At 48.0% G+C, this 19,911-nt stretch overlaps 2 protein-coding genes across 2 annotated transcripts; one reads left to right on the top strand and one right to left on the bottom strand.

The window, feature by feature from the left end:
- Positions 1-338: 338 nt before the first annotated feature.
- Positions 339-2,177, bottom strand: LOC131290566 (cytochrome P450 4g15-like). The gene is made up of 3 exons (XM_058319724.1): positions 1,510-2,177; positions 604-1,439; positions 339-502 (listed from the first exon to the last, which is right to left on the bottom strand). Exons 1-3 carry the CDS (start codon positions 2,175-2,177, stop codon positions 339-341), a joined length of 1,668 nt encoding a protein of 555 aa, XP_058175707.1.
- A 14,352-nt stretch (positions 2,178-16,529) lies between these two features.
- Positions 16,530-17,894, top strand: LOC131290636 (uncharacterized). Its single transcript, XM_058319798.1, has 2 exons — positions 16,530-17,600; positions 17,673-17,894. Exons 1-2 carry the CDS (start codon positions 16,530-16,532, stop codon positions 17,892-17,894), a joined length of 1,293 nt encoding a protein of 430 aa, XP_058175781.1.
- The last annotated feature ends 2,017 nt before the right edge of the window (positions 17,895-19,911 follow it).

Below are 19,911 nucleotides of genomic sequence, written 5' to 3'. Positions count from 1 at the left end.
GTGCGGCAGGTAGTCAAGTGGAACTTGTCCATCTCGGCCAGCCGGGAGATAAGATGACACAGTCCTAATCCTTTCGTAGACGTTCGAATGAACCAGCGCGGCGAGTTAGCGCAGGTAGTATCAATCTATTCGCCGAGTTTGAACCCAATGCGTATCTAAAGGATGATCAGGGCGATATTGTTTCATCCGTAGAGCGACGGTACAACTCAATTGGGAAGGCAGGTTTTGAAGTTTCGACATGGTTTATTTATTTATTTTGGCTGTTGCTTCTCTGTTATCTCATCGATGGCTGTGACTGAGTGTCGCCGTCGCAGAGTGGAGTGGTGGCTGGCTGCCTCTCATGCCACCCGCGGCTCCAGCTGGACGCGGAACCCATCGGTGCGCTTCAAGATGATGTCCGCTTGCAGCTTGAAGTCTTTCTCGGTAATGTTCGACCGGACGCGGTAATTCCGGAGAATCGTGGACAGCAGGACCTTCAGCTTGAGCATGGCGTACTTCCTCCCTACGGATGAACAAGTTAGGAGCAGTGATTAAGTGATAGTCAGGAGTAAGCCGTGTGTGTGTGTGTGTGTGTGTGTGTGTGTGCAAATGCCTCCAACGTACCGACGCAGCTGCGTGGACCCGCGCTGAACGGAATGTAGCTATAGTAGTGCCGGTTCTGGGTACGCTCGGGCAGGAAGTTATCCGGGTTGAATTTCTCCGGCTCCGGGTAGAGGTCCTCCCGGCGGTGGATCTTGTACGTCCCGATGACGACGGTCGTCCCGGCCGGGATGGTGTAGTTCTTCGACGCGAGCTGCACATCTTCGTTGATTTTGCGCGCGATCATCGGCACCGGCGGGAACATCCGGAGCGTCTCGAAGATAACCCGCTCGAGGTACTTCATCTCCAGCGTGTCGGCGAACGTGGCCTTGCGGCTGGAGTCACCGAAGATCTGCCGCAGCTCGGCGTACACCCGCTCCTGCACGTCCTGGTGAATGCCGAGCAGGCAGAGCACGAAGCTGGACCCGGCCGCGGTGGTATCGTGACCCTCGAACATGATGGTGTCCACCTCCTCCTTGATCTCCTCGTCGCTGATGTTCGCGCCACCCTTCGCCGACTCGATCATGAGGTCGAGGAAGGCGAGCCGCCGCTTCTCGCCGATGTCGTTCTCGTCGTTGTCGTCCAGATCGTCGCGCAACATCGAACCCTGCGAGATGAAGGCAGGGCTCTCGCCCGGCTTCTCCTCCTTGCCGATGATGTCCGAGAGCGAGGGCGTCGGGAGCTTTCCCTCGGCCGCGTTGCGCTCAAAGATTGCCTTCTTCTGCTTCACCACCTTTCGGGTGAGACTGTGGATGATGTCCAGCAGGCGCTCCTGCTCTTTCTTCACGCCCGTCAGATTGAACAGCGGGTCCAGACGGAGGTGGATCTTCAGCTGACGCTTGTGTAGAATATCGCACATCCTATCGACGAGAGAATACGTTAGCTTGCAAGTCGGGTGAACTATCTACAGGGTGAGTGGAGTGAACTTACTTCATAACAGCCATGGCGTACTCGAAACCTTCCTTGTTCTCGCCCGTCCGGTTGGAGCCCATGGCCGTTTCGAGCAGAATGTCAACCGTTACCTCGCTCATGTAGTCGTGGCAGTCGAACTCGTGGCCTACCTCGCGAGCCATCCGCTTCACCACCGCCAGACTGTTGTCGTTGAACACGTCGATGAACGTCTTCAGCACGTTCTGGTGGAAGGCGGGCGCGATCAGCTTCCGGTGCGAGCGCCACTTGTCACCCGAGCTGATGAGCAGTCCATCACCGAGCCAGGGCTTGAAGAAGCGGTACTCGCTCGACTTCTCCAGGTGCACGTAGCTGTTCAGGATGATCTCGACGTCGGACGGCTCGGTGAGGAATACCACCAGGTGGTACCCGATCCAGCCGCGTGCCACCGTCCCGTAGATGTAGCTCAGCTCCATCGCCTTCTCCATGATTTGATTGTGCGACTTGCCGAGCAGCATGTTGGCGTTGCCAACGAGCGGATAGGCGACCGGGCCCGGTATCATGTTGCCCAGCTTCACGTAGCGGCGCGTCTGCATCCACAGGTGGAACAGTGCGACTACCGCTAGCGCCAGCACGGTCGCCACCGTCACCGGCAGTACCCAACTACCACCCTCGACCGGAAGGCGCTCCGGGATGGTTTCGAAACTCATTCTGGTTTGATTGGGTGGAAGATGCTGTTGACTCCGGACGCGTTCTACTCCCAGGATCTACACCCTCAGGCGACACTCTCCAAGATCGGCACTGAACTGAACACCTTCGACACTGCACTAGCGCTGGATAAGGAGCGATATGTGAACACTGCGATGCACCACCGATGGTACCAACTGCTGCTCTGCCTATCTGTCGGCACCGAGCGAAGTATTTATAATAGGCACCAACCCGACCCGTACTGCTGCGTTCTCGGTGCAGTCTGACCTGTAAGGGTGGTACAGCGAAGTAAAAAAAAAACACTAGCACTCTATCCGCAAATAAACCACGGTGTAAAGAAAAGCTCAAAAAGACGAGAGTCGGCAACAGACTGCAATGGTGTTGGAGGTGCGGTGGTGCTGTTGTAGCAATAAACTTTTAATCAAATTGTAAATGGCAATGATTATTCATCAGGTTTGGCGAACGTGCCGTATACGCGTCTGCTATGCGTACAGCGCCGCAGATAGCCTCCCTTTCGCCTGCCAGAAGTTCTAATCGGCCTGGACCTGGTGCGAACCAGGCAGGTTCTTTGATCTTTGAGGTGTTTTTGGTGTTTGGTGTTTTCTTTCCATTTTCGAACCCGTCACCATTTTTCGGCCCTACCGTACATCGATCGCAAGCGATTACCTATCGAACTGTCGGCGTGCGCAGAGTGGCGTTCGAGAGCAGTGCGTTAGTGGCGTTCGAGCTCTTTGAGATCCGTAGAGCTGTTCTAGCGTTACACCCAGCTATCAAACGATGCATCGAGCAACCAAAGCTTCGAAGAATCTTTCCTCTATCAACCAGCGATGGTAACTATAACCACCTGCAAAGCTATTCTACGCTAAGTTCAAGTAGATCATCTGGTATTAAGTATTTGGTCTTGAGTGAACCCTTTACCTGTGGGTAATAATTCATTGTCTTTGAGTAACTTGTACTGAACTTGTAAGTGGTAAGGAATAGGACTTCTTTTAGTTTAAGGGTGTAGCAGCTAATGTTGTTATATTAGATCATCATGGATTTAGGTGTCATAAGTCTTAAGGAAAGTATTACGTAAGGTGTGACGTTGTACGATCATATTGAACCGTGAGATTTTGAGGTTGGTTCCCTCATATTGCAAGGTTGATTGATATTTTCACGGATGCCTAGGACGCCAGCAATAGGACTCGTAATAGAAACAGGTGATTAGAACACCATTCCGGGGAATCCAGTTGCTTCCTGCTTTCCGGGTATTGGTGATAACCTGCTCGCGCTTCATTTCGCATCGCTGGAGCTTGCGAAACTAGCAACGCAATCGGCCGGACATTAGCATACGCTCCTGACCTTCTTACCGGGGCGTTCGCAATTGGTTCGCCCTTTTAATTTCGAGTCATTCTGTTGCTGCTGCTTCTACCTTCCCTTGATCGACAAAGGTGGCGTTGCACCGGCCGCTTGACCCCGGGCGCTCGCTCACTCGCTCTTCGGCGCTGATTTAAGTCGTAGCTCATAACGTATTCCGCTGCATTCACGCATCGCAATGCACCGTCGGGCTTATGAAATCATCTACAAAAACACACAAACACACAGACGCACGGGGTTAAGTCCTTTCGTGACATCCTTTTACCCTCTCCCCCCTCTACCGAATGAATGATTCGATGTAACGATTGAAGTCGTACAACTTCTGTTCAGTTTACTCAGGACTTCGTACAGAAAAGCTGGTAGTAGATGGTAACAGTTAATCTCGCCACCGAAACTTAGGAAGTTTGCACTTTTTACCCTCTGAGGAAGGTTATTTTTAAATCAACAACAAGTAAACAAAAAAAAACAGTGTTTTTGTGTATAATTTTCATTAGAATACAGCTCTGCCTCTGTCTATAAATGTCAATATCGACATGATTTGGATTTATTGAGACACGTAGAAAATTAAAGTGCTTCTTCTGTAAATGTAGCTCGTAGGGCTCAAGAATCTCAATCATGGTTTTCGTTAGCTTCTCGCTTTGTTGCGCAAAACAGCAACTAGCTACTTGCGATTATAGAACGCGATATCGTAGCCAACACTAGCTCCAGGGTGGAAATTGGGATCGTAAGCCCCTTCACAAAGGGCGATGGCGAAATTTATGCGCAGCGGCATCATCGACGGATTGGGACCATTTGGTTCAACCCACAACTAAAGCGCCGAGACGTTATAGGGACGCAGGTTACTCTAGGTTTGACTATTTGCATGAGAAACGGAAACGAATCGTACGTCTGATCCGAGTATTCAAGGGCACCAGTTTGCGTATGCGATTCTCTCTCCATCTCCTAAGCCTTACTTCGTTTCGGTCGCTTTCCAGTTCTTTGTCCGGGTAGGGAAGTGGATTGATTCGGAGCAAATTTTGGCAAACAAATCCCTCGTCACGTGTGGCACGTGACCTCACCCTAGGATGAAAGTGTGCGTCGGTCTAGACGGGTTAACACTTTGATTATACATCGCCGCGCGTCTTGAGGATTGGAAAGCGGGTGTAGAACTTACGTGGTTTGACGTTTCTTATGGCTTTAAGACCGGGCGGGATTTCCTCTCCTTCCTTTTCTGTCGGTTCTAGCGGCTTTGTTCTCGCCTTTCTCGAAGCACGTGCGGTCGCGAGTTGAGGCATCGTCGGTTCTTTGTGCGACGGCACGTACGAACCTGTGCCAGTGCCGTGCGGTGGCGGATCATCAGTGCCGTCAACGCAGCTGGCCCAGACAACCTGGCAGTCGGAACGGGGGAGGGAACAGATCATCCGTGAAATTACATCACAATCGAGTACGCTGCGGTCTGGTTGCTACGGCTGGCGTCGGTTGTGCCGTACGCGGGCCAAACCACCACCCGCTAGCCCCGGTTAAGAGGATTGACCCTGGTTCCAGGCCGCGCCTGACCCGGGCCCGAGGTTGTGCCTCTGCGTTCCACTTCAGGAGTTCGATGTTCCATGCCACCATTGGTTTGCCTAAACGCCCGCAATTATGAAGCTTCCGAACCGGACAAGGTCATTGTCGTCGACGCATCCCATCCCCTAGACCCAGTGTGCTAGCCTAAGCGACTTAACAGGATCAGACCATCAACATATTCACCCCTTTTCCACTCGACGAAACCCACGGGAAAGCAGTTCATTCGGGATTGTCCCTGACGCAGCTAATCCAGCTCATCCCGGCAATCTCTCGCTCTCCCTTCCTCGGCTCTGTAAGCGGGCGACATCCGAATGGTACTAATTGGCGATTGTTGACGGGATGTTACGAAACAAGGCTAAGGCAGCTTATCGCAGTTTGGGGACTGACCGAGCTGGTAAGGTTAGGATTATCCGTTTGCTTCCGAAACGGGATCACGCAGAAATGGGAACAAACAAAACAAAGTATCCCGAGACCCAATCCTTTCCAATCACGGAGGGACCTGGCTGGGCACGCAAGGTACAGAGGTTAAACAATGAAGTAAAATAAACCTTCCTAATTCTGTAACAATTCGGAGAGTGAAATGGGATTGACGGAGCGAAAATTACCGATACAACGAAACGGAAGGAGATTGGGAAGGATGAAGCTGTCATACCGTCTACCGTGCGTGGGTCCCTCGCGGATCACGGAGCGGTTTCGGATGACCGGAAACCGGCTCGAAATGTTTCTTCCTCACAGGGGGGGAAAAAAAGCCATTCCACGGAAGCGTTTTCCGATTGATCGTCCTTGGGTTTTTGTTGATCGCTTCCTGAGGATCAAATTGATCAGGTTTTTATCCCAAGGTTTTGGTAATGGAGTGCTTTGCGCTTCCTTCGACACTCTCCATCTTCTTTTACGTAGTTTTTATGTTTGCTTTAGTTTTTTTTTGTAATGTTTTTAGCAGAAAGTAAATGAAATGTTACCAAAACCTGGTATGCTATAAAAAGGATAATAAATTACAGCAACTTTCATCGATTGGTTACTTTTAAACAATTCGGTAACAATGTTTTTAAAGCTTCATTAGAACTCAAGCAATCTAGAAAATAATCGAATTTATTCAAATACGTCAGACGTTTATAAATAAAGTCCAAAACAACAGCTTTACAATTCATTTTCACGACAATTACAAACGAATTACTTTGGATTGCGTTTTTGAGCTGTCAAAACACAAAAATTAATCAAAACTGGCTGTTAAGTGTTTAGATAATTGAGCTAGTGATGGTTTGAAAGCGGATCAGAAAGTGTTTGACTGTTAGGAAAAGTTACAACTCGTTTTAAGAGTGTTGTTTTGCAGAAGAGTTACAGCACATCCGAAGAAAACAATGCATTTTTACATTAATTACAAATGAATGACTTCGGATTGCGTTTTTGAGCTGTCAAAACACAAAAATTAATCAAAACTGGCTGTTAAGTGTTTAGATAATTGAGCTAGTGATGGTTTGAAAGCGGCTCAGAAAGTGTTTGACTGTTAGGAAAAGTTACAACTCGTTTTAAGAGTTTTGTTTTGCATTAGAGTTACAGCACTATCAAGAAAACATCCGAAGAAAACAACCCTCTCTTGATGTTTAAACCTCTTGGTGAGCAAAAATAACCCAGCCTACGAAGCGTGGGATGCGTGGTGCGATGAAAACATTGCGATAGGCGTGATGGAAACAAATCGTTGTCATCTCATTAGGACCGGATGGAGAAAAAACCGGGAAGAAACGTTTGACGTAACCGAGGAATGTGCGTGTTTTAATATTTGATGTTGGTTTACGGTTTGCATTTCCATTTTCGGGGCGGTCGGTTCCACCGTCGTTGATCATCTTTTCGAGCACTTCGGGGGTTGCGATGGGTTGTGCCTTCGTGCTCGGTGCCGTAAGGATAAGCCCGGCTGTCCCACCTCGGTTCCTTCCCCTTTTTACTCCTGTGTTTTTGTTTTTCACCGGAGCTTCTGATGGACGGGATTAGATTTACGATCCTGGAGCAAACTCTCCATTTCCTGAACGCCTTTGCGATGGTTCAACGTTTGCGAGGCGACGAGGGAAAAGCAAGGGGGTTGGTAAAAACAAATCCTTTACCAAAACAAAGTGGAAGCGGGACGCGAAGAGAAAGGTTTACCGTAGATGATGATCGAGATAAACAAACGGGATCATGGGAAATGGGGTGATCCTTTCCTTTTTTTGTTCTGCGGTAGGCACTGGACATTCGTCCCCATTTGTGGCCTTCCCAGACCAGGCCAGGATGAGGACGAATGTCACCAATCCTTGGAAGACGTCAGTGGTGATGGTATCTCCGGCGGATAGGAAAGGTAGCAGAACTCCAGCGAGCGCAAATCCCAGCACAGGCCGCTCTCGGAAGGGTAGAATAATAAATGTGTATCAATATAACCGCAGGCGTCAATGGTGGATACGCGTATCAGCTAGGACATCTTCATAAGGACGTCCCGGGGAGAAAGGACCTCGTCGGATTGTGGGCGCGTGTAGGCGAAGGACCTGTAATTTAATGTTACTCTGCTGTGTGCAGCATCATGCGGGATTCCTACGAAAACTGTCATCCTGAGACGGATCGTACTGGGCGTCTATATTATACGAGTCCTTCCGCTAGTCCTTCATATGTACAACGACGCAGGCAAGCCCTTTCGAAAAGGTATTTTTATTTTATATATATAGTGGACAACAAGCCACACCGAGCCCTCGTCATACACGATTGAGCAAGGTTGTTAGAGGAAACTCTAGTGCGATCGGTGTTTCCGAACCCCTGTGTGTGTGTTCCGAAAAACCAAAACATTCACGTAATTGCGTTTCGGGTGCGCGACCGCTCCGCCGTTGCCAGCAATTTCCCGCTCAACTCGGCCGTGAACCGGAAGGGCCCGCTAATTTCCTGCGATGTCCTGGTTTTCTTTTTCCACTCCTCCCGGAATGGGGGGGATGTCCTGACGATTTTTACCGGCCCTGTACTCTCTCTCTCTCTCACTCTCTCTCTTTAAGGCGATCGCGAGGGTGATCAATCGAGCGAAACATACGGTTTTTTTTTTTATTTCGTTTTGCTGTTATCTGTTTTTAATGTCCTTTCTGCTGACTCACTTCCGCTCCGACCGGGCAACGGTTGTTTGTGGAGTGTTAGAAGGTGCAATGAAATGAAAAAGTAATTTCATTTGTTCCCTTTTAAGTTCAACTGGATCATATAAAACTTGTTTTGACAATTAATTTTTGAATCGACCGTTATCTTTAAAGTGATGTTTGTATTGATGTGCTTAGAGAGTTCTCTCTTAGTTTTTAAAAGGATATACTCTTTACGCCGTGAAGTCATATTTATATTGATATTGGTAGCTCATTTTCGGACTAATTTTATAAACAAAAAATTCAATCGGTTGAGTGCTTTCTTTTTGTTGTTTTTAAGAACATTGTTAAACCGTTATTTAAATAATTTAAAATAGAGTTGCTCGAAATTGATCGATAAATAGCTTCTCCTGTGTTAAACCGTTGTGTTTTCTTAGGGCCATCTCTTTTATTTCAAAGACCGCTGCAGCAACCGCCTTCCGAACCCATCCGGAAGCGACGTTCCACTCCTGCGTAAACTTTAGCTTTGGTTGCGGTTTTTTTGGCCGCCTTCCGTTCGGACTTTTATTTTTCGTTTCGTTTGCCGAAGCTTCTGTTGGTTTGGTGGCTTCGAGACGCACTGTGCGAGTGGGATGCTTTTCCCCGAGCCCGAGTGCTGCTTCCTTGCCGGCAGGAAGTTTGTACAAACCGCATTTCCGTCGACTGTCATTTTCAAGGATGAAGAGGTAGGTTAAGAAAGAGAGCGAAAGAGACGGGCATAACGCATCGTCTTGGGTTTCAACGGTCGGTTGGCCGCTTCCGTCGCGCCTGGCACATATATTTGCGCAGTCCGCGAGTCCTCCTCAGCTTGGACCTGGTTGGATCGTATCCTGGTTCCAACAACTGAAGTGTAATCAGCTGGACGTTTCGGAAGCAATCGTTGTTGGGGATGAGGTGATCGCTTGAAACCACTTATGACAAGCGCTTCGATGCAAGATCCTAGGTCAAAGAACAGCGACGCCGACGCCGACCTTCCGGGCGGATCTGGTGGAAATGGCGACTGCGCGTGTTTGTGTCTTGTCCCGTCCGCTAATGAGCCGACGCTGTTGCGCCAGTAACTGGACACCGGGGGCACGAGTCTGGCACCTTCGGGAACCCGCCTCCGGGCGGTCACTTGAGACGGGAGTCGGTTCGCAGTCGTAGGGTTTCACCTTACCGTGCTTGGGTCGAACTGACCCGTGGCCTCTTTGGCCAGCTTGCTTTGACAAAATTCTCAACACTCGTGAACGTGCTCGTAACGCATCTGTCCGGTTGTTTGGTAATGGATTTTGTGCCATTTTTCTAGTCGCTTTGACAGCTGTGTTTGCTTATGATGCAATAACAATTCCTTAATCATTATCAGAGAAAATAATTTCTTCAATCCGTTGTTGCCTTCTGTCAAACATACGTACATTTGACCTATTAATTAGATGACTTTGAACCAACCAATCAGCTTTTGAAAAGAATTAGCTATTTGCTATTTGTTATTTGAAACAAGAAGCGATCCAAAACTAAAAGTAATACAAAACCAATCTCAAAATAATCAAAGTTGTGGAAAAAGTAATAATAATTAACGATTATGAACATAAGTTACGAAAAAATAAAAATACATTGCTAAACAAATAGATAGCGTCTGTGTCTTGAGTGGTTTCGGAACTGCACTGTATCCCTAACTTGCAGAGAACGGGAAACCAACGGACTATGATGTTGTGTGACAAGGGTTTTCGCGCGTCTTGGTGCCACACAGTGGGAAATGGGGTGGACATTAAGGTGCAAAGATAACAGTTTGACGGCCAGAGAAGAAAAGTCCACTGTTATCATTCGTCAGTCAGTATTAAAGTTGGTGGTATAGTGTATAAATTAATTATTGAAGGAAAAATAAGTGAAAAATCATTGGATTTGTTCTTTTTTGGGGGTGCGAAATTGTTTCAACATTTTTGATAGTCAGCTATCATTACTTCTAAAAATTTTGTACTCCATAGATGAATGAAAATGCAACATATGAACTATAGTAGTATTAGAAACTAATTCGTTGGGACGCTTAGTCTTTGCTTGGATTTCTAAAACGCTAAAGAACTTCGAAAAAGCGAAACGCTTGGTGCTAAAAACGCTTGGCAGTCAACGTGTCAAAAGGCAAAGGTACCGATTGCCATTCAGCAATTTATTTGTTCAGGCTTTGGTATAGATTTTAAATATCACAAAACCAATCCGCGTTGGTTTTATTTATTTGCCCGATGTTGTGGTGTTGACTTTCTTTGCAAAGCTATTTTCTTAATGTTTTTGGATGGGTCAATTCGGATGCCATTTTCCAAAAACCAGTAAATTCACTTCCTCTGTGCTGTACCACTGTGCAAAGCACTGTGTTTACGAGCGAGGACTAGAGGCAGCATTGGTCCACTTTGCTGGAAGACCCGTTTCAGGGTACCCAAGGTTTCGAGACGAGTCCCGGCGGATTCATCTCGTCACATGTTGCTTGGCTAACTTTTCCGAGAAAGGCCGAAAGAGGAAGCATTCGCCAAGGATCTCCAAGAGCCCAGAAATGGATGAGCCTGTCCGCCTGTCGTCGTCCAAATGGGTGCCATACCAGGAAACGGTCACGTCACTCGTCACGGGCGCAGGTTCAACTGCATCCTACCGCAAAACTTACGCACCGGAGTGACTCTTCTTCCGAGCATCTTTTCTCCATCGCTCCATTATTGATGTCTCCTTCGTTTGTCACTTGGCCAGCGTTTATTGTGACTGCGGTCTCGCGCGGCCAGCTTCGAGCCTCGTGCACATGTGGGAAACATTTGAATGCGCGAGCCAAGGTTTGGTGTTCGGTTACTGGGTGCGTAATGCGTGCCGGATGTGTGCGTACCACGTGGATGGGCGAAAGCGGTTGTCGCGAAGATAGTTTACGAAATTCGGGCCTACCATGCCGACACTGACGACGGCCAGGTTGGGCCACATGTGCCCGAACTCGTACGACTCGGTACGTCGACTGCTCAACATATGGCGTTGTGCGTCGCTTATGCAGCGTTGGGTAATTAAAAAAAATCCCATCCTGCCCGCCCTTGTCACGTGTTGCGCAGCCTCAAAATCGAATGACAAGTATTTTCTACCAGTGTATCTTGCTTTTCGTTCGATTGGACACGATTGAACGTAAGATATTTGCAGGCAAAACATACAAACGGGACCTCGCATTCCCACTTGACAGATCTTTATTTTGATTTGATTCTGAAAAAATAAAAAAATAACATTACGAATCTATTAAGAATAAAAAGGAGTGGATAAACGTTTGATTGAACATGGGATATTTTAAAATAGCGTTTCAAAATGTAGTTTTGACACCAGAAGATTCTTCTTGTAGGGGTTAATTTGACAAAATTGAAGTTATTCTGCACAAATTCATAGAAGCAAGTACGTTAGACAAAAGCTTTAAAGCTTGAAACACTTTACATACTAATTTATTGCTACTTATATTAATCTTAAACTAGTTTATTTACTTATGAAACGAAGTTACGAATCAATTCAAGTATTGATAGACAATTTGTTCGCTGATTTTATGAAGTTATGTAAATAAATTGACTGCGATTTAGCTCACTATCATTTTTGGCAATTTTTTGCCGATTTTTTTTTTCGACAAGAAGACGCCCAGATGTTAACACTGACGCCACGTTTGGCTCCGATGTTGTGTGCGAAGGAAAAGAAAAACAAACTGACTCATCATATCAAACAATGACGCGCCCTTCTGGAAGAGAAGAACCTGCGCGAAATTAAAAATAAACCCAATCGGGCAAACCATATAAGCCTTTGACTCACGTTGGGCACGCCAGCTATTTGACCCATTTCCGACCCGGGGTGAGCCAACTATCCCCCTCCCCTTTCCCTCCAGAAAAGGCAGTCAGAACTGTCCGGTCAGTCTCGGGTTGATGATATATTTAGAATGATTGTAGAATGGCACAGAAATGTCCGCTATTCCCCAAGCGAAAATCTACCCCAGCGAAGGTTTGATTTTTCTCGGTGGAAGAGGTTTTTGGCAGCCAACCGGAGGAGCGGTACACATGCATATCTCGGATGGAAGAAAATGAAAAAATAAACGCCAGCAAACGGAAATGCACATGCGTGAATGGAAATCGAAGCATCTGCGAAGCAAAATCCAAACACTCGCACCCCATCACGTTTGACGGAGGCCAAGATGCGGACGCGAGACGGAAGCATACGCTTCGCGTTGCTACAGGTCAAGAATGGGCCGTTTTTTGTGCCGTTCTTCTGTTGTCGCCTGAAATCGGTACAGCATTTTTCACACCAATCTTGAAACTGTACTTTAAAAATAAGTGTACCATTATTTCATCATTACCTTTTACTGATTGGAAAGTCGTATTTGTTCTGTCGAGGGCTGAATTCTTAAGCCTGTATAGAAGTAGATAACCAAATTATAAAACAATACAAATTATAGTCCATTTGTTATTGAATGAATTGAAATGAAAAAACAAAACAAATTGTAGAAATTGTAAGAAAATGTGTAAAAGAAAAGCAAAACGAAACTAGTGAACGGGAATTAATGTAGAAGAAAGTGATTCGAAAGACACAATAGCAAGTGCAGAAGAGGACGAAGAGTAAAATAAGTTCAAGCTAACACTTTACAATACACTGAATTTGCGAAACCAAATCAAATATTTAATTTTACATTTAAAGAAATTAGTGCAAGAACATTCGATGATCAAGAGATTGAAGTAAAAATTAAAACGATCAAATTTGCTGAAAATGCCTGTACTTCATCGTCACTTGCATCCGAGAAAATGCGTGACTCTCCGCGCAATGATGGGTTTGTACTTCCGGTTTGTTTTATAATTTATTTTTTTATTTTTCAACTTTCCAACCAGAACGGTTGTGGTGTTATATTTCCAATTGGAAAAATAAATGCATCACGTTCTCGATTGTATGCGCGAGGTTGTGAAAAAATCAAGGTCTATTGGTTGGCTGTTTCGATCGACAAACTTTTTTTTATTTGTCTGGGTTGCAAAGAACCTTTCTTTACCGCTACCTTTTACCTTCGCATCGATCTGCACCGTTATTGGTTCACTTTCACTTGAGGAAAAGTCCCGGATCCGCGCAATACCGTTGTCGATTACCCTGTGCTGATGTGCGCATCCCTTTTCTAGTTCTTATGCAACGTATTCCAGCCGAAAGAAATCAGTTTTTCCTTCTCGTGCGACGACGACGGTCTATTATGTTCTTATGATGTACGGTTTTCCTCCGTTGTTGTCCTCTGCTTCTACCGACTCCTCCTCGTGTGCCTTCATTTTTCCACTCTCGCTGTCGCGTTACGCACTTCGGCTGAACTCCTGGAGATCGTTTTCTTTGCATTTTTTTCCCTCTAACGAACGTTTTCGCTTCGCTTTCCGTTTTGTCCGTTTACTTACTTACGCTCTATCGAACGCTACGGATTTTCCTTTTCACAATAATCTTATCTACAAACGAACGACGCTCTTACGGGACCGGGTGGGAAGGGGCGGAGGGGTAAAGTAGGCCAACGTACGCAAGGAAAAAGGATCTCCCGGGAGCCGAGGCGAACGGCAACCGGGGAGGATCCCATAAAAATTGACACGGGGACGCAACCGTGGCGGGAGAAGGGAAACACGGGAATGGAAAGAAGATACACACAAATGATAGAAGGAAAAAGTAGAGAAAATCATAAAATCCGGGAGATCCTTGATCCTGATTCCTGCCGCATCGATCATCGGTGTTTTTCGGGTTGTGTCTTTTCGGAGGGTTTTTTTTCTTCTGCTTTCGATCGTTTTTGCCACACACTCTCCCTCCACTTACGTCGCACCGCTTCCTTCGGCTGAACGAGCCAAGAAACTCCTCCAAGAAGCGGAGTGCAGTTGCAACGGGGGTTAAACATTTAATCGTAACGAAATAATAACGAGAAAAACGAACAAAAAAAAAATCGGTGCACTGAAAAGCAAAGGCGAACAGAACGAAAACTCGTAATCCCACTCGCGGCAAAGAAGCGGAATCTTCCACGCTCGAAAAGGAAGCCGCGCAGTGCGCGCGTGATTTTCCGGCGACATCGAGGATGAAGGTGAAGCTCGCTAGTTCGCGACGCCGAAGGAACGGGGAGGGCACGGGGACGCCGTGCGATGTAACGAAGGTTCAAGAGCTTCCGTCGAACTGGCAAAGCAGGTCCTTTGGGTCACCGAATGTGTGTGTGTGTGTATGTGTGTAGCGCTATTAATGTGGGAGAACGCGAGTACCACTTCGGCCGAATGGAAGCTGGAAGCCTGAAGAGGCCGTGCAACACTCATCGACTCCGCGCGAGAGGGTCCTTTCGGGCCTCCATCGAGATCGCTGGCGCTGATAAGGACAACCCCAGGCAGTAGAGAGACATACACACACACGGACTCTTTGGTACACTTTTTTTTCATACAACATGGTTGAAAGTTAGTGTTTCAAGCCAAGGGGTGAATTAGCAACAGTTGAAATTCAAATCATAAACGGTTGGAGGTGTATGATCAAATCTTGATTCCTATAACACTCGACATGCGAGAAGCGCCCAGACAAATCTCATACTAGATTGAAAAAGAACAAAACTGTGTACTTTGGAGGTTTTCCATTTTACGTTAACTATGTCCTTTAAATTATATCATAATTAGTTTTAGTAGATGCGTTTTATTCTCTTCAGCTAATTTTGGAGTACTGGCGGTTGGTTCTTGCCGCACTTTTTTGACTATTCTTCTTTCATAAACTGTCTGTAGTAGTCTTTTTCTCACAGTTCGTGGACTATTCTGCCCTCTTCGATAACACGCTGGACTATGTCACCAACTTTTCGCTCTGAATATGCTTTGCAAGACAGTTCGTAATTCGGTTCCTCAATTCAACGCCAGTTTCCATTCTTCACTCCTTCGTTTCACAACAGAATTCAAGAAAACTACGCGTGAAACAAGTTTGGAAGCTGTCCTGAACCCCGTATGCCATAATTACCTAAGCTCACTTGATCAGTTTTAAGAAAACTGTATGATTATTAGCTTATTTGTGATGTTTTAGCAAAGATATTCCAGCTTAGAACATGGTATTTTAAGTTTTTGCCGAAATTGAAATGGTTACTTACCATTCAAGTTGCTTGTTCCATTTCTTCAGCGAGTTGGATATTTTAGTAATAACTTCCTATGTATTAGAAGCCATTAGATTGCTTGAAAGAGCCTCACCGCTATTTCAGTTCCGGCCACTGGAACCTGGCTGAGACGTATCCTCACCGCATTTACCGTCTACAGTTCACATAGAGCTCGATTGCCGATTGGCTTGCTGCCGTTGCGTCTAGGCACATAGACCTCATACGCAATTGCGCGCTCCCGATCGTGACTTGGATTGATCTCTCCGGAAAGGGGCAACGCCGATGTGAACCGGAATTGTGCGCCGTTTTCCAAACCCCTCGTGCGGTACGGTCGCGCTTATTCTCCATCGACCTGCAAGTACACACAGTTGGGAAGCGGCGGGGACTTCCGAAGGGCATGGGGAAGGCAGGATCTCGTGATCCGTCGCGGAAACGGTCCTACCTAAAAGGACGAGAACGAGAGCGAAGCGGGGAACAGAAAGTGTCAGCAGAAACAAGGACCCCTGTACGTAACCGAAGTAACATACATAAGTGCAGCACCGGGGTCGATTGTGTACCGGGAGTAATCATCAGTTGGCACGGCAGGAGTGCGACATTCTAGAAGAAGAAGAAGAAGAAGAAGAAGAAGAAGAAAAAAGACCACAACAACGAAGCTAACGTGAAAGAGATGAAGGATAAATATAATAACAGTCAAAAGTAGTGAGGGAAAACGGGAGGCACTGCATCATATAGGTATGAAGGGAAAGATCACATCAGTTGTGTGTGCATGTGTGTGGGGATTTTTTATTCCCGTGTATAGTTTCCCTCGTGGGCCTCGGGAAAGGAGACAGCTGATCGGGAGCGCCGGTATTATTTAATATCCCTCGGAGGCCGGGTGTTTTTTCTTCCCCCGGGGAAGTGGTCGACGCCTGCCCTTGCCGCAGCAAGGAAGGTAGCGCTGGGCACGCGACACCGAGGCAGAACAAAAACAGCCACGGTGACGGCAGCACACGGAACCAGTGTTGTGCCACTCCCGGAGCCTCGAGAATCGTTCGAAGCGGTCTATCTAGCGTCCATCTTCCAGAAGTTCAGACCGAACGCAGTGAATGGTGGTGTTGTGATAAGTTCCAGTGTCGGAAGTGAATGTCCAAGTTTGGAGAATCTCCAACCACACGCCTGGTTGACTGAGACTTCGATGTTGAGTGCCTGAAGACGATCGCTGCTGAATTGGAGGAAGTCCACCCTCGTGCCTCGGTGCAACCACAGTCAACGCTCCACTCAACATGCTGTCCGGACCGTCGGCGGCGGGACCGCAGCCCACCGGCACGACCATCACCGTGCGCAATCTCGTCACCTCGCTCAACCCTCTGAAGCGGATGAAGCTGAAGGAGAACCAAGCGTTCGCGACCGCTCACGCGCCCTCCGAGGAGCTGGTGAAGCGCAAGCTGCCGTTGGGGAACTACGTCAGCGCCGCCAACATCATGCCCACCGGAGGGCGCAACGCCGAGGTGCAGTTCCTGCTGCGGGAGAAGATGTTCGGAGCTGTACCGTCGGTGGATAGCAGCAGCAGCAGCAGCAGTGTTGGGGTTGTCGGTGGCAAGGGACGCAAGCGGAACTCGGGCGTGGAGCAGAAGGGTGCCGCCTCGGCGGTCGAGCGTCGTAATGCGCGCGAGCGCAACCGGGTCCAGCAGGTCAACAACGGGTTTGCGGCCCTGCGCCAGCGCATCCCGGACGAGATTGCTGAGGCGTTCGAGGCGGGAACGACGGCTCGCGGGATGCACAAGAAGCTGAGCAAGGTGGAGACGCTGCGGATGGCGGTGGAGTACATCAAGAGCCTGGAGCGGCTGCTCGAGTGCTCCGGTGCAGCGTTCACCGACGAGGTACTCCCGAGGGACAGCCAGCTGCCGGCGACGCCGCCTCCGGAGCCGGTCGGCCATCCGACGAACTTCTTCCTTGCCATTAAGCCGCGTGTCATCGGGAAGCCGAGCGGTCCGGTGGCGGGAGTCGCAAGCCACGCCATGGAAGCCGGCCCCCTGGAGGCCGGGCTCGATCAAACGCAAATCACCATCATCAACGGGCATCAGTACATGCGCATTCCGGGTACGAACACGTTCCAATATCTCGACCCGGAGCGCCTCTACGACGAGGACCTGGAGTCGTCCACCGGGCTGGACTTCAGCGAGGACTCCGGGACCCGCGGGCAGCTACTGCTCGACGAGGAGGATGGCGCGGATGAGGAGGAGGACGTCGACGACGAGCTCAGCGAGTCGGCCCTCGCGCTTTCGCCGCAGAGTAACTTCACCCCGGACTCGGACGGGAAGCGCGATGTCGACTCATTCTATCACGCACTACCGGTTGGGTGCGTCCCGCAAGTGGGTTCCTGTCAACAACAACAACAACAACAACAGCAGCAGCAGCATCAGGAGCCAAAGCCACTTCCAACGACGGCCGGCGAAGACCTCGGTTTCGATCAGCAGCAGTACGAAGACCTGATGCTGATCAAGTCCGAGCTCGAGGACGAAGCGGACCTCACCGAGGACCCGGCGTTCATCAGCTGGATCGAGACGAGCCAGCAGCTCCAGATCCAGCAGCAGCTCCAGCAGCAGCTCCAGCAGCAGCTTCAACAGCACCAGAGCATTCTGGACTAGGCCCCGATAAGACCATCACGCGCTGCCATCGCTATCAACTCCTACGATCAACTTCCGATACCCGGTGTGGTTCTCTATCGAAGAAAATCTAACTGACCAACCCTCAACCTTCAACTCCCGCGATCCGGCAGGTCTGGAAAACGATGCCTTAACGATTGACGCCCGAAACCCGTGTGTACATAGAGCTATATAACGACCCAATTGTTTATCACGTTTATGTGTAGTATTTATTTTATGAGGAAAACCACCTAATTTATTACCCGATTGCCTTGGCGAGATGCCAGAAACCAGGAGCAGCAAGGAGATTTTGCGTAGACGACGAGGAAGAATGAGCGCCATAATGTCGAAAGTATACGCAAATGTTAGAAAAAGGAGAGCTTCAAAATTATCGCTTCACCGTTAGGCTGTAAACGTAATTTGCTTATGACCAATAAAGGATTTATACATTGAAAACAAAACTAAAACCAACGAAGTACTTTTATAAAAGATTGTTCAAATGCATTTTTCTGTTCAGTAGACACAGATAATTTGGCTTTGCTCAAACAAGCTAAAGCAGGCACGGCCGAAAACAGTTGCTTTAATCGGAAATCTACATTATTTTCATCGAACCTACCATGGCTACGGCTTACCGTACAGCTCTCCCTAAGCAAACATTTCATTCGTTCAGCCTCCGGAGGAGACGGAGGGAAACCGGGGGCACGGCCGGTTTCGATCGGCGAAGGGTCTAAGCTGGCATGGAAAATATGTACATGCTTTTTAATAAAAGAAAATGCGGCGAGCGCCAGGAAGAGACAGCTTCGCCCGATGCCAACTCGGCCACAGGAAAGGGATCGCTGCGCATGGAAACATTAATCAAGGACCCCTGCGTGCGAGGCCGAAACCCTCTGCGGAACCCCTCGCGCGCTCGACTCCCAAAAGGACGTATACATAGCCGCGCACACACACACACGCACGCACACAGATGGTGGAATTCACACGATTTCATCAAGGTGACGTGCGCCGCTAAGGTTCCGTTGGTATTCCCGGCCGCATTCGGGAACGTAAAATTCCGCCAATTGTTTGTTAGACCGGCCTCGGTGAGGTCCTGTCCCGCGGGGTTGCGGCGGTTGCGGAGAGATTTGCCTGTGCGAGATTCGGGAACGAGATTTGTCTCGCTGTGCCTATCAACACACACACACACACACACACAGCACACAATGGCGAGTACGAACCCTCGCGCGGAGTTTCCACAGGACTCATGGGTCCTAGCGTACCTTGGTTGATTTTCTCTTGACGTTAAATTGAATACAGGGGCGACAATGCAGGGATTGCTCGAGGAGGGAGAGGTGGCGTGGTCGCGGGAAGGGGGATCGTTGTGTTTGGCGCACGACTTACGGCAAAACGTGAAGTCGCTTGAGCAGGCTCTGGAGCAACGACTCATGATTTGGTGCTATCGGTATGGATAGATACTGACGTTTTCTGAAGAGTTCTCTAGAGCTAATGACTAGGTTAATATTTCAACGTGTTCTCCATTTGAAGACGTCTTAATTCTTGATTTAAGAGAATCAAACCAGATGTCTGGGATATGTTTTGCAATACCACACTTATTGATCCTTTACTCATGAATGACGTCTCCACCAAATTATCAGTCGAATGTCAATTGAAAGGAATATCATATTATATTGTGTTACCCGGTTGACAAAAATTCAAATTTTTTGCAGCTGTCATGTAGTACCAGCAAGTTTTTCCATGGCAGATTGCTGGGACTCTTGCTGGAACTACATAGTACCAGCAACAATGTCAATTTCTGTCAACCGGGTATTCTTTATCTGTCAGAAGTTTTGAACTATTGGGATACTTCGTTTGCTTTTTCTCCAAAGCCAAGTTTCATCAATGAAAATGTTTCTGCTATAAATCAGTTCTATTCCTATAAGAATAAACGCTTTAACACGCAGAGGACAACCAAGAGAATCGCGCTGGCAATTGGATTAGCAATCGGGAATGAAAATCAAGCAAAGACGCGTAGTCTGAATATGTT

This window comes from Anopheles ziemanni, chromosome X (genome assembly GCF_943734765.1).
Source record: "Anopheles ziemanni chromosome X, idAnoZiCoDA_A2_x.2, whole genome shotgun sequence".
Classification (NCBI taxonomy): domain Eukaryota; kingdom Metazoa; phylum Arthropoda; class Insecta; order Diptera; family Culicidae; genus Anopheles; species Anopheles ziemanni.
This window is presented reverse-complemented; position numbering and strand designations above follow the sequence as displayed.